The sequence below is a fragment of the Cetorhinus maximus genome, chromosome 18 (genome assembly GCF_964194155.1).
Source record: "Cetorhinus maximus chromosome 18, sCetMax3.hap1.1, whole genome shotgun sequence".
Classification (NCBI taxonomy): Eukaryota; Metazoa; Chordata; class Chondrichthyes; order Lamniformes; family Cetorhinidae; genus Cetorhinus; species Cetorhinus maximus.
Genome location: NC_135896.1, coordinates 24,712,355 through 24,727,324, shown reverse-complemented (window position 1 = coordinate 24,727,324; position 14,970 = coordinate 24,712,355). Strand labels below are relative to the sequence as shown.

General features: G+C 45.5%; 1 protein-coding gene across 1 annotated transcript in view; it reads left to right on the top strand.

Moving 5' to 3' along the window:
* LOC144692999 (sodium/potassium/calcium exchanger 4-like) overlaps positions 1-14,970 on the top strand; it is a 278,798-nt gene that overhangs the window by 225,973 nt on the left and 37,855 nt on the right. The window contains exons 8-9 of the mRNA XM_078562236.1: positions 6,437-6,462; positions 8,356-8,409. Coding sequence (XP_078418362.1) covers positions 6,437-6,462; positions 8,356-8,409 — 80 coding nt within the window. The remainder of the gene's footprint in view (positions 1-6,436; positions 6,463-8,355; positions 8,410-14,970) is intronic.

The following is a 14,970-nucleotide window of genomic DNA, read 5'->3' as shown; positions in this document are numbered from 1 at the left end:
TAATGCCGCCGAGCGGGTGAGGACTGGCGGAGGGCCGGCCCAGTTGACAATTCTCAGCTGCTTTGAGCAGGAGGCCCTAGATTTGGAGAGGCGCCATGCGCCCAGGTCCACCGATGCCGGTGAGGCTGGGGTGCCACGGGCAGGTATGTTTGCCCAGCAGTGAGGTCACCATTGTTCTCCCAACAGCCATGGCAGTGCTGAATGTTCAGTGATTGAAGTTTACAACATGGCTTGACCATTGCTTATGGAAGGATGAGCGCAGAACGATCCGGGGCTAGCTGAAGGTTCATTGGATTAAAGCCTCCCGGGTGTCCCTGCCACCCTGGAGTATGCCCGGGTCAGCATCTACCCCCTCAGCATTTCCCTGTGTGTGCTCATCCTTGGACTCACTGCTGGGCTCATCATGTGCAGCCACAGCCACTGTGTCGACGCCTTCATCGTCCACTGCGTCGCCCCTTTCCAGCGCAAGATTGTGGAGAGCACAGCACGCAACCACTATCACCGACACATGATCTGGGGGGTACTGGAGTGCACCCCCTGAGCAGTCCAGGCATCGGAAGCGCATCATGAGAAGACTGATGGCTCTCTCCACCACAGCTCTCGTGGAGGCATGGCTCCTATTGTAACGCTGCTCAGCTTCTGTTCTTGGATGGCGGAGAGGCATCATGAACCACCTTCTGCTTGTCACCCAGCAGCCATCCATCCAGCCGGGCTGGAGCACTGAAGAGCCCCGGCACCTGGGAGTGTCTGAGGATGTAGGTGTCGTGGGAGCTGCCTGGGAACCTTGCACACACTTGTAAAATCAGCATCCTGTGATCACACACTATCTGCACGTTCATGGAGTAGAAGCCCTTCCTGTTGGCAAAGGCACCGGGCTCACCTGCTGGCGTCTTGATGGCCACATGTGTGCAGTCTATTGCACCCTGGACACAGGGGAAGCCAGCAATGGCTGTGAAGCCTCTGGCTCGCTGTGTCTGGCTTGCCTGGCCCCAAAGTTTTTGGATGAAGGTCAATGCACACCTGAACAGAGCGTCTGTAACCTGCTTGACACAAGTGTGGACAGCTGATTGGGAGACACCGCAAAGATCACCCACCGAACCCTGGAGGGAGCCAGAGGCTTAGAAGTTGAGGGCAGCTGTGACCTTTAGAGCCACTGGCATGGGGTGTTGACCCACACAGTTAGGGGAGATCTCAGGCCCAATCATCTGACGGATATAGTTGACTGTCTCCCTTGAGAGACGGAGCCTCCTTCGGCACTGCACCTCAGACATATTGAGGTAGCTGCTTCGCCGCCTGTATACCCTGGCAGTAGGATAGTGGCATCTTCTGTGGCCCCTTCCACCTTGGACTACCTCTTGGCCCTGCACCCCTTGTGCCTGCGCCTGTCCTCCCAAAGGTGGCTCCACTTGAGGCTGAATGTGCACTCCTGGCCTCCTCCCCCTTCTAGCCCTCCCTTCCTCCTCAGAGGAGGTGCCTCCAGTGGATAGTTCAACTCCCATTCCCAGGCTATGGGAAGGCTCCCTAAAACCTGCAGGCCCAAGAAAGATTCTTCACTGCAGAGTGCTGACCTGAAGGTTGTGAGTCCAGTCCAAGCAGCTGGTGTGCCTTTTGAAGTATTGCAGATCACACAAGCAAGTATCAGTAACTTTGAGAAATCAATATTTGACAGAGCACACTCGCAACCCCACTGAGCCCTCTTATTCCCGCCCGTGGATGAGGTTTATACAAATGTATCCTACCCGCCTGCCCATTGCGCCCGTGCGCCAACTCGAAGATCACACAGGTGGCAAAAAATCGCTGTTGATTGGTGCCTCAAGGGCCTTAAGTGGCCCGTTAATTAATGGCAGGTATACATTGGATACACCGCACGTCCACCCAACGAAATATTGCGATGGCACACGGTGACATCGGGACGCTCGCCCAACGTCACCGCGTATCATTTTATGCGTCAGTGTGCGGGTCCCGCCGCCGCACGCCAATGGCAAAATTCTGGCCATAAGATTCTTAGGGGGCTTGACAGGGTAGATGCTGAGAGGTTCTTTCCCCTTGTGGGAGGGCCTAGGACCAGAGGGCCTAATCTCACAGTAAGGGAGCGTCCATTTAAAACAGAGATGAGGAGGAATTCCTTCTCTCACAGGGTAGTAAACCTATGGAATTCTTTACCATAGACGGCTGTAGAACCTGGGTCATTAAGTATATTCAAGGCTGAGATGGACAGATTTTTAATCAGTAAAGGAGTCAAGGGTTATGGGGAAAAGGCAGGAAAGCGGAGTTGAGGATTATCAGATCAGCCATGATCTCATTGAATAGTGGAGCAGACTCGATGGGCTGCATGTCCTACTTCTGCTCCTACGTTTTATGGTCTTCCGGTCTGGGGGTGTCGGTCACATGGCAGAACTCCCAGTGAACCAAAGTAGAGATAATTCCTTCACACCTTCCTCTCCCTCCCAGAACCATGATAGGGTCCCCCTTGTCCTCACTTATCACCCCACCAGCCTCCGCATTCAAAGGATCATCCTCCGCCATTTCCGCCAACTCCAGCATGATGCCACCACCAAGCACATCTTCCCTTCACTCCCCTGGCGGCAATCCGCAGGGATCGTTCCCTCCGTGACACCCTGGTCCACTCCTCCATCACCCCCTACACCTCAACTCCCTCCCATGGCACCTTCCCATGCAACCGCAGAAGGTTCCTTTACTTTCCTCCTCCTCACGTTCCAAGGGCCCAAACACTCCTTTCAAGTGAAGCAGCACCTCACTTGCACTTCCCTCAATTTAGTCTACTGCATTCGCTGCTTCCAATGCGGTCTCCTCTACATTGGAGAGACCAAACGCAGACTGGGTGACCGCTTTGCGGAACACCTTCAGTCTGTCCGCAAGCATGACCTAGACCTCCCTGTCGCTTGCCATTTCAACACTCCATCCTGCTCTCATGCCCACATGTCCATCCTTGGCCTGCTGCAATGTTCCAGTGAAGCTCAATGCAAACTGGAGGAACAGCACCTCATCTTCCGACTAGGCACTTTACAGCCTGTCGGACTTAACATTGAGTTGAACAACTTCAGATCATGAACTCTCTCCTCCACCCTCACCCCCTTTCCGATCCCCCTTTTTCCAATAATTTATAATTTTTTAAAATATATTTTTCCTTTCCCACCTATTTCCATTATTTTTAAATGTATTTCCATTCATTGTTTCATCTCCACCTTTTAGCCTATTTCGATCCCTTTCCCCCACCCCACCCCCACTAGGGCTATCTGTCCCTTGCTCGTCCTGCTTTCTATCCTTAATGTCGCCATCGGCACATTCCTTAGCTGATATCACCACCGTCAACACCTCTTTGTCCTTTTGGCTATGACATCTTTGGCAATCTCTTCTTTGCCTCCACCTATCACTGACCCTCTTATCCAGCTCTACCTGTCCCAACCCCCTCAAGCAGCTTATATTTCACCTCATTTCTATATTTCCTCAGTTCTGATGAAGAGTCATACAGACTCGAAATGTTAACTGTGTTCCTCTCCACAGATGCTGTCAGACCTGCTGAGTTTTTCCAGCTATTTTTATTTTTGTTAGAGATAATTAGTGCATGGCAGCAGAGTCAAAAGCAGGAGAGAGAGCACTCACAGTTGCATTGAGAGGGGGATGATGTAGTGGAGGATTCTGATGGTAGGTTTTCACGGCCAACCTCACTGTGGCCACACCAGTCAGCGCGATGGCACGCTCCTTAAAGTGTGTGAGGGGCCTAATGTGGGCCACTCCACTTCTGGTCTGGGACATTTCCCTGCCGCTGTGAGACAGCTTCTCCTGCATGAAAACAGATGGAGAGAGCGTGAGCAGGATGCATGGCACTGCATGGAATGTTTGTGTGGTGAGCAGAGCCATATATGGGATGAGGATGCAAGATCGAGAGGATCTGAGCCTGATGGAGATGTGAAGGTGTGTGTGAGAGTTAGTGGTGTTGTTCCTTGAGTTGTGAGATCCCTGTGGATGTGTGATAGGTTTGTGAGTGTGTGAGTTGAGGGTGACGAGGTTGGTGACTTACCCTGGCGGAACGGATGAGACCATTCATCCTCTTCCTACACTAGATGGCTGACTTCCTCTCTGCTCCTGTGGCGCTGACCACCGCTGTCACCGGATTGGTGACTAATGGACCTCCTGCGGCCAGAGTGGGGGTAGAGAACATCACGGTGGCCTTCCAATGTGTCCAACAGGCCCAGAGAGATGGAGCGCCTGTTTGAGAGCTGCCGTCTTCTTTGCTTTCGGGGCCATCTGTCGCCTGGAGCAGTCCTCACCTGTAGATGTGAAGTAGGCTGCGCTCTGGTGCTCTTTAAACATGGTGCCCGGAGTGAGGAACCACTGAGGTCATGGCAAATCTGAGCCCGCCCACCATGCATTATTAATGAGGCGGGTCCCGCTGGGGATGGGACAATACCCACCATTGCGGCCAGCAGATAAAATGTCTTTTTTCACACCCGCTACCACACTTTGTGCAAGTCTGGGACGATTCCGCCCTAAATCAAATGAAATGCCCTCAGGAGACACAGTGTCCATTTCAGCAGCTTGTACTAAGGTTGATTGGAAGGATAGCAAAATGAAGGGAAAGAACTTAAAATGGAAGAACATAGGACACCACAATTGAATATAACCTTATACAAACATTTCTGCCCGAGAGGCTGGCAAGATAGCTGAGAATTTAGAAAGCCACATCAAGACATATAAAAACTAAGTGCATACTCCTGACAGCGCACTTTGCCTTGGGTGTGTTTAAGTGATGTTCCATCTATTTGTTTCTGATATGCAGGTGAGAATCTGAACCAAGAACTCATATTCAGAAAATTGCCCCATTACAGCACTGTACAAAATGAATATCATTTTTACTTTTTCTTATCCAGAAAAAGCATTTGAAGGTGATATATGGTGCAGCTTCATTGTGATGCAATATAACTTTTATTTTAAGTTTTCTATGCAATGGCGGTAAGAATATTAAATTCTGATTTCGCACAGCTCTTGACACAACTATTCATTTGGTTTAAAAGCTCATTTTTGAATGTACCCTAATTCGAAATCTAGAAGTCTTTGCTGGTGGCTGCAATCTGGCTGTTTATATAGAGAGAGCCATCAAACCGATCGCTGGAATCCTAGCGAGCACCTCAATGACAGACTGTCAATAATAGCCACATCCTTTGTAGGGCTGACAGCAAACTCCACATGATAAAAGGGTAGTTACAAGAGAATTAATTTCTCAGCACAAAATTAAAGTAAATGATCAAAACCAGTACCAACAATGAAAGTGCAATGAATTAATTGACATTTGTTTTATGGAAATACAAATCACCCCATAAGTGGTTATATTATGTATAGAATGCAAATGGCTCTATCAGTAATGCAGATGCAGCATGTTAATATTCTCATCAGAGCGAGACAAGGTTTTACATTTCACATAGGGCAGAAAAGGCAGTGTTGCCAATAATTTGGACAGATTTTATTAAAGAATTTCAGGTCATTGAATCACACAAATGTGGCTGTAAAGTGAAAGTGATGTATGAAAATTGGTTGTATGGTTACAAATTCTGGACTAGCAACTCTGGTGTTAAGAACATGTGGTATATCTTGTCAAATATCCAGGATTTTCGCTCTGGATTTTGTTTCCTGCCTCGGCCTTCCATTTTTTTAAATACGCTTTGGGACATTTTACTACGTTAATGGCCTGATGTAAATGCAAGTTGTTGCTGTGAATGTAAGATGCAATCTGTCCATAAACACACAGAGTCAGTTCCTGATTTTGGCACGGCCATTTAGGGAAGCTGTCGCACTTTGGGAAATGTTTCACTGCAAGGTGGAGGGATAAGGACAAATGGAAGAGAAGTCAACCAGCACTTCTGTCTCACCTGTCTCAGTGGGTAGTTTCAGAGTGGGATCGACAGTTCTAGAAGCAGAATATCTGCCAATCCTCAAAGAGTAATGAGCAGCATGGGTGGAAGGAGTTAAATCAATCAAAATGGGAATAAATGTAGATTAAATTTGAAGTTAACATCTTACACCTATATTATCTGACTAAAGGAGCTTGTGCTTTCTAACAGCAATGAAACCTACAGTAGTGACTTGAGCTCATACATTATCAAAGAGTGCTCAAATATTGTACACAAGTAGTGGACCAGATCATATGAAGCCTCCATCTCAGAGCCAGTTTTGTCCCCAGGGAGCATCTCACCTAGTTTCATAATGAAGAAGTGACATAACTCATCATATTAATGATTGCTAGTCAGCGCTGTTTGGGTTTGAACCAGTGACCACAATACCGTGGAGCGAATCTCGAGAGTCACAGCCTGGTCACTGCTATTTATGAGATTTAATTTTCGGTTCATGTGTTAATTCTGTGACAAGAAAAATAGCTGCAAGGTTAGTAAAATTATTTAATTGCTGTCTTTCCTTGCAGTTTATCTATGATGAGAAAATTGAATGGTAAGTAGCATAAGTCAATAATAATCCTCAAAAATTTATCATTTGTTAGCGTAGACTTAAATTATTGGCAAGTGACCGCAATTAAACTATGTTACCTGGAGAACATTGTATTTTCACACCATAATCAAAATATGTAATTGTTACAACCCCAGCTGCTGTTGATACTGGACATGTCAGGTCCCAGATTGAAACCTGGCTTGATAGATCCTAACTTTTTTTTTAGAAACCGTGCAGGAAAGTTACTGAACAAATTTACAGGAGTCTGCTGATGAATATTTTAATACAAGGAATAAAATATTTATTAAAATAAGAAAAGTGAACTATATTACACCAGACAAGAAGGTTTGAAAGATCTCAATACAAACACAAGAAGGCAATTCAAATTACCACAGGGCAGAATTTTATGCTGGTGGGATTTTACAATCCTGCCGAAGTCAATGGATGTTTGAATGGCTCACTGCATTTTACGGTCCCGCCCCACTATGGCAGGGCCATAAAATTCCGCACACTATTCCTTTACCCCAGCAATATCTTTACAGACACATAAGCCAGTGGAGAGTTACCACTAGCTTGACACAAAGACTTCTCGCTTGGGACTGGTAGAGTTGCAAACGATTTTCTTCTGGTGAATTCCTGAACATTCATTTGATGCTTCTCATCCAATTCGTATCTCTTCCTGAGACACCCAAAACTGCACTTTAAACTTACTGTTTCTTCTACTGCAGAGCCAACAAATAAGTTCCCTAAACTCAGTCTTCCGGTAGCATCTCAGCTAAACTGATCACTTATACTGAGTCCTATAACTGATTATTCCGCTATCTACTGTCCCACTAGCGTTGTAGTTTTTCCTCTCAGCTTAAATCCCTGCCTTCACTCTCTGAGACACATTGAACACCTCCACTCTCAACTTCTGTCTTTTCTATGTGTCACTGGATCATGGTCGCTAGGCAACAGTAATATTTTTCCTACTTGTTTTCCATAATTACTGCACTTGCAATCACCTTTAACCCATTTCTTTAACTTCAGGAGTTGTGAGACCTCATTAAAAATGTATACATACAAACAAACCCAAAACGCCTGAAACCTATTTATCACAAGTCTATCCAGACTCTCAGGCACCAAGGTTCATAAACAAAACCTAAGTGAAACTGAAACCATTTTTATCTTTCTTAACACACAAATATATAAATTCAACTTAAAATTATACATTGTTCATAGTATAAAATATTACTGATAATCTGTAAATGTGGCTTTGAAGTTTCCTATTCTAGACTATATTCAATGTAGCGTTAAGATACATATATTGTTTTGCCACTAAAGCTTAGTTGTCTTTTTGTTAAGTGATGTATGCAAATGATATGGTGGCTTATTATTCCAGTGCACTGTGCAACGGAGCAATAGAACATGATGTTTGACCCAGCTTGGTAACCTTGACCCTTTGGCGGACAAAGTGGGCTTAGTGCCAAGCAATGGTCAGATGTTTTTCCACGGAGACTCTATGGTGAATCACCCCAGGTACTCTGAGGCAGCTCTTAGCATCTGGTTACAGAGCAACACTGACAGAAAGCTTGAATACGTCTGACTGCTTCCTTTTCTGTTAAAGTTTTCTGAACAGTTTGTGCCCCCATTGATTTCAATCCTCAGCCTCAGATTGCTGATTTTCATAAAGCAAGAAGAGGCCAGCAGTGTAACTACAAAATCAACCTGTCCTTAAAATTGACCATTCCATGGAAAGGTTGAGTGCCTTCCAATGAGCATCTCCAGGAGGATGTTTTAACTGGTGCATTCGCTTAAATGCAACCTGTAAATCGCTGACAACTGAGCTGTTAGGGGTTTAAATGTATTGTTTATGCTCTATCTACAAACCAGTGACACTCTATTTATCTCTTTGAGGTGGGAAGGCCTTTTCCTGATCCTAATGTACGCAGGCTATATACTTGTGATGAAGTAAGTTTTCTATTTATTTGCTTTAGATTCTTGCTGATAAATTTGCAAAATGCAATGATGCTGGAGGTGAATTTGTCTAACTTCAATATTTCGGTTTTATATCTGAAATGAAAAGTTTGAATTTTAATATATTTTCAATTATATAATGCCACTTTTTTTTTTAGGAATGTGTTTCCAATCACGTCCTTTCTAACTCAGGTAGCCTTCCAGGCTTTCTTTATCAAGTTGGGAATTCATAAGCATAACTCATTAAACATAGCAACCCAAGTTAACAAGGCAATAAACAGGACAAATTATTGGAGTTAATTTCTAAAGAATATGTTTTATTCATCTTGGGATATGAGTGTCGCTGGCAAGGCCAGCACATAATGCCCATTGTCAATTGCCCTTGAAAAGGTGTTGGTTAGCAACTTCTTGTTTTTATGCCCACAGTGCTGTTAGGAAGGAAGTTTCAGGATTTTGACCCAGTGACAGTGAAGGAACAGTGACATCGTTCCAAGTCAGGGTAGTGTTTGACTTGGAGGGAAACTTGCAGGTGGTGATGTTCCCACGCATCTGCTGCCCTTGTCCTTCTAGGTGGTCGAGGTCGATGGTTGGCAAGTTGCTGTACTGCACTTGTAGATAGTGCACACTGTTGAACCTGCGCACCGGTGGTAGAGGGAGTGAATGTTTAAGGTGGTGAAAGGGGGCTGGATGGTGTTGAGCATCTTTAGTGTTGTTGAAGCTGTGCTCATCCAGCTAAGTGGAGAGTATTCCATCACAACCCTAAATTGTGTCTTAAAGGTGGTGGACAGGCTTTTGGGAGTCAGAATTCCCCGCCTCTGACCTGCTCTTTTAGCCATAGCATTTATATGGCTGGTCCAGTTAAGTTTCTGGTCAATGGTAACATGCAGGATGTTAGTTGCAGGGAATTCAGTGATGCTATTGCCATTGAATATCATGGGGAGATGGCTCTGGAGGTGGAGCATTCAGCGGCGGAATAACATTGCTCTGGGGGTTCGGAAGAAACTTGCTCCTGGTTGGGCGGGGTGGGGGTGGGGGACGGGTGGGTGGTGAGGGAGAGAATTGCTCCGGGAGGTGGGGAGAGAAAATTGCTGCAATCTGGGTGAGTTGGTGTGGGGGATGCAGGGTTGTGCTGCACTAGCTATAGGTTCTGAAGACAAACATAAAACTAGCTTATTAAAACATATGTTAAAACAGAGTGTGCTTTCTCTAAAGTTAGCTCAGTTTTAGTATGTTTGAAGCTATCGAAATTCAGAATTATGGAAAATAAACTCTATAATCGTTTTTGGAGTCTGAATGCTTAAGGTAAATTATGTTAATCGTATATGTTTGAGCACTGCAGTTTGGGGCAATTGATGATGATGTCAGTTATGCTGCTTGGAAAGTTAAATGATAGTTAAATAATTGCCCTTGAGCATAATTGATATCAAATGAGTGAAAATGAATGCTGTCGAATGCAAATTATGTCAAAATGTTTGGGTAGGGAAACTCAGCAGGTCTGGCAGCAACTGTAGAGAGAGAAACAGAGTTAATGTTTCAACTCAAATATGACTCTTCTTCAGTTTCATATTCGACTCAGAACATTAACTCTGTTTCTCTTTCCACAGGTGCTGCCAGACCTGCTGCATATACCCAGCACTATGTTTTTATTTCAGTTTTCCAGCATCCTCTGTATTTTGCTTTTATATAAGCAGCTGAAGATTGTTGGGCCAGGACACTATCCTGAGGAACTCCTGCAACAATGTTCCTGAGGCTGTGTCAATTGGCCTCCTACAATCACAACTTTTGTGCTAGGTATGACTCCAACCAGCAGAGAGTTTTCCCCTGATTCCCATTGACTCCAGTTTTGCGAGGGCTCCTTGATGCCACACTCGGTCAAATGCAGCCTTGCTGTCATGGGCAGTCACTCTCACCTCACTTCTAGAACTCAGCTCTTTTGCCCATGTTTGGACCAAGGCTGTAATGAAGCCAGGAGCCAAGTAGCCCTGGCAGAATCCAAATTGAGCATTGGTGAGCAGATTATTGATGAGTAAGTCCTGCTTAATAGCACTCCCTATGGCAACTTCCATCTCTTCACTGATTGAGAGCAGACTGATGAGGTGGAAATTGACCGGATTGCATTTGCCCTGCTTTTTACGGGTAGGATATGCCTGAACAATTTTCCACATTGTCAGGTAGATGTCATTATTGTTGTTATACTGGAACAGGCTGGCTATTTCTGGAGCATAATTCTTCAGTACTACAGCCGCAGTCTGTATCTAGTGCCTTCAACCATTTCTTGATATTGCGTGGAGTGAATTGAATTGTCTGAAGACCAGCTTCTGTTATCGTGGGGGCCTCAGGGGGAGGCTGAGATGGATCATCAATTCAGCATTTCTGGTTGAAGATGGTTGAAAATGCTTCAGCCTTGTATTTTGTACTGATGTGCTGGAGTCCCGCATCATTGAGGACGGGGATGTTTGTGGAGGCTCTTCCTGTCATTAGTTATTTAATTATCCATCACCATTCAAGCCTGGAGGTGGCAGCACTGCAGAACTTTGATCGGATTCATTGATGGTGGAATTTTTAAAATTTATTCATTCATGGGATGTGGGCATCGCTGGTGAGGCCAGCATTTATTGCCCTTCCTTAATTGCCCTTGAGAAGGTGGTGGTGAGCTGCCTTCTTGAACTGCTGCACACTATGTGTTGTAGGAAAACACATGGTGCTGTTAGGAAGGGAGTTCCAGGACTTTGACCCAGCGAACTTGCAGGCGATGGTGTTCCCATGCATCCGCTGCCCTTATCCTTCTAGATGATAGAGGTTGCGGGTTTGGAAGGTGCTGTTGAAGGAACCTTGCTGAGTTCCTGCAGTGCACTTTATAGATGGTGCATACTGCTGCCACTGTGCATCGGTGGTGGAGGGACTGAATATTTAAGGTGGTGGATGGGGTGCCAATCAAGAGGGCTGCCTTGTCCTGGATGGTGTCAAGCTTCTTGATTATTGTTAGAACTGCACTCATCCAGGCAAATGGAGAATATTCCATCATTCTCCTAACTTGTGCCTTGTAGATGATGGACAGGCTTTGGGGAGTCAGGAAGTGAGCTATTCTCTGCAGAATTCCCAGCCTCTGACCTGTTCTTATAGTGACAGTATTATTTATATATATTTTTTATTCATTCATGGGATGTGGGCTTCGCTGGCTAGGCCAGCATTTATTGCCCACCCCTAGGTGCCCTTGATAAGGTGGTGATGAGCTGCCTTCTGAACCACCGCAGTCCATATGTAGGTGCACCCACTGTGCTGTTAGGAAGGGAATTCTAGGATTTTGACCCAGCAATGGTGAAGGAAGGGTGATATATTTCCAAGTTTATATGCCTAGTCCAGTTCAGTTTCTGGTCACTGGTAACCCCCAGGATGTTGATAATGGGTATTCAGCGATGGTAATGCCGTTGAATTTCAATGGAAGATGGTTAGATTCTCCCTTGTTAGAGATGGTCATTGCCTGGCAGTTGTGTGGCACGTGTGTTGTTTGCCACTTAACAGCCCAAGATATTGCTTAATTCTGCCTATGCCATGCTGCTTCCACTGTCTAACATGCATGCAGTCCTGTATTTTAGCTTCATCAAGTTGGCATTTCATTTTTCTGCTGTGCCTGTTGCTGCTGCTACACTCCTACTTGAACCAGGGTTGATTCTTTGGATTAATGGTAATGGTAGAGCGAGGGTTATGCCAGGTCATGAGGTTACAGATTATGGTTGAATACAATTCTGCTGCTGCTAGTGGCCCACAGCGCCTCATGGATGCCCAGTTTTAAGCTGATAGATGTGTTCTGAACCTGTCCTATTTAGTGCGGGGATATGCCATGCAAAACGACGGAGGGTGTCCTCGATACACGGGACTTGAGTCTCCACAAGGACTGTGCAGTGGTCACTAATGTCGCTATTGTCATGAGAGATGAATCTGTGAGAGGTAAATTTATGAGGACAAGGTCAAGTAGGTTTTTCCCTCTTGTTCATTCCCTCGCCACCTGCCACAGTCCCAGGCTGGCAGCTATGTCCTTCAGGACTTAGGCAGCTTGGTCAGTAGTGCTGCTACCAAGCCACTCTTGATAATGGACATTGAAGTTCCTCACCCAGACTATTCTGTGCTTTTGCTACCCTCAGTATTTCTTCCAAGTGGGGTTCCACATGGAGGAGCACTGATTCATCAGCCATAGGAGATTGGTAGGTGTTAGCCAGCTGGAGGTTTCCTTGTCCATATTTGACCTGATGGCATGAGCCTCCATGGGGTCCAGAGTCAATGTTGGGGACATCCAGGGCCACTATTTCCCTACTGTGCTGCCATCTCTCGTTGGGTCTGCCCTGTCAGTGCAACATTACATACCCAGGGATGGTGATGGAGGAGTCGAGGCTGTAAGGTATGATTTGGTGAGCATGACTATGTCAGCTGTTGCTCACCTAATTTTGGCACAAGTACCCAGATGTTAATGAGAATGTCTTTTCAGGGTTGACTGGGCAGAGTGTGCCTTGTTTCCAGTGCCTAGGTCACTGCTGGGTGGTCCTTCTGGTTTTATTCTTGTTCAACTTTTCTGTAGCAGTTTGATACAACTGAATAGCTTGCTAGGCCACTTCAGAGGGCTGTTAGGAGTCAGCCATATTGTGGGTCTGAAGTCACATGTCGGCCAGACTCTTTTTATGTTCATTCATGGGAGGCGGGCATTGCTGGCTGGGCCAGGATTTATTGCCCACCCCACACTAGGTAAGGACGCAGATTTCCTTCCCTGAAGAACATTAAATGGAATCTAAAAATAACAACAATAGCTTGCATTTGTATAGTTTCTCTAACTTCGTAAAGTATCCCAAGGCACTTCATAGGAGCTCTATCAAACAAAGTTTTGCACTGAGCCACATGAGATATTGGGTGAGATGACAAAAAGCTTTGTCAAAGAGGTGGGTTTTTAAGGAGCATCTTAAGGAGGAGAGAAAGGCGGAGGGGATTTGGGAGGATATTCTAGAATTTGGGTCCTATGCAGCTGAAAACCTGACTGCCCATGGTGAAACAATTAAAATAGGGGCTGCAGAAGGGCCCAGAATTGGGGGAAGCGCAGAGATCTTAGGGTTATAGAGCTGGAGGAAATTACTGAAATATGGAAAACAGAGAAATAATATTACATTTATATGGAACCTTAACTACCCAACATTTGTGAGGGGGAGGAATTTGATTTTGTACAATAGGCAATGTAAAACAGGCAATAGAGAATCAGCAATCCATTTCATAATACTGCACAAAACCAACATGACCCTGTTGGACCCCACATTACAATGGGGTATTGAGGCACTGAAGAAAGGGCCGAAAACATTTGCAGATCAGCTCCCTGCACTTGCAGGACAGGTGTGTGACTAAGGCTATCTTAACTGCCCACCTGCCTGGTTTCCACTGGGCGGGTAGGATTAAAATCGCCCTCGTGTTTTTTATTCTTTTCAATGGGCCCACAAGCATGGCTGTGTTAAAGGTTTGATGATTACCCCGTAGATTTTAAAATAAATATGCCCTGCCACAATGATCAGGCAATTACCCGTATAGGTAGGAGTATTCCGCTGTAGGCCTCCGTGGTTGTTGCAGGGACTCCAGCTGAACAGCCCGGCAGCCAATCCTACCACATGCCTAGTTTTGGTGGGCTATGCTGAGCTGCAGTTGGCTGCCACTTTGCAGTGTGCAGAATGGACTGGAGAGATTGAAATGAGGCCCAGGAGTTAAAATATCAGAGGCTTCCTTTTGATTGCAGCAGATGAATTTTGAACTGACAGCAAGTACTTGATTTTAACTGCTTTGAATATTCAAGCCAGGCCCTGGTGGCATCACTGGGGCCCAACAGCTATTTTTACAGGAGGCCCAAGTGGTGTCTTCCTCACCAGGCCGAGGCTGCTGGAAGTTGATTTGAGGGCCAAAATGGGGCCAGTAAGTTAGGTTTGAAATACTTATTTTAAGTTTCCTTATGGTTAAGAGGACTTAACTGATCCCTTCAAGAAAACACCAGTTCCCGCCCGCCTCGGATATTCCTCCCCCTCACCCCCGCCAACTCTCCACTGACCACAATTACCCTGCTGAACCCCTCAGATCCAATTACCTTGTGCTGGGAAATGTTCAAATGGCTCCCAAGCAATAGTCTATGAGCTGCCCTATCTTACCTGGGTGCATTCGTATTTCTCCCCCAGTGTCCGCTGACGAGCACTCTTATTCAGTCCTTACAATACTGCCAAATTGTTAGGGGGAATGATAGATTCCTTATCTCAGCACACATACTCAGTACTCAACTCCTTCCAGTTCAAAGAAGAGGCATTGATGATATTGTGAGCTGAAGGTCCTGTCATCATGCTCTGGAATAACATCCTGAAGTGCCTTGACAGGGGAGAGGAATAAGAAATTTTTTAAATGTTAGATTTTAAATACATGTTGGCAGTGTACTTGTAAGTTGAGGAGTTTATCCTGGAGGTAATTATATATACCATAAAAAACATATACTGGGCATACATGTATCAATAATTCTGCTTGCAAATGGGAATAACTGCAAAAGTG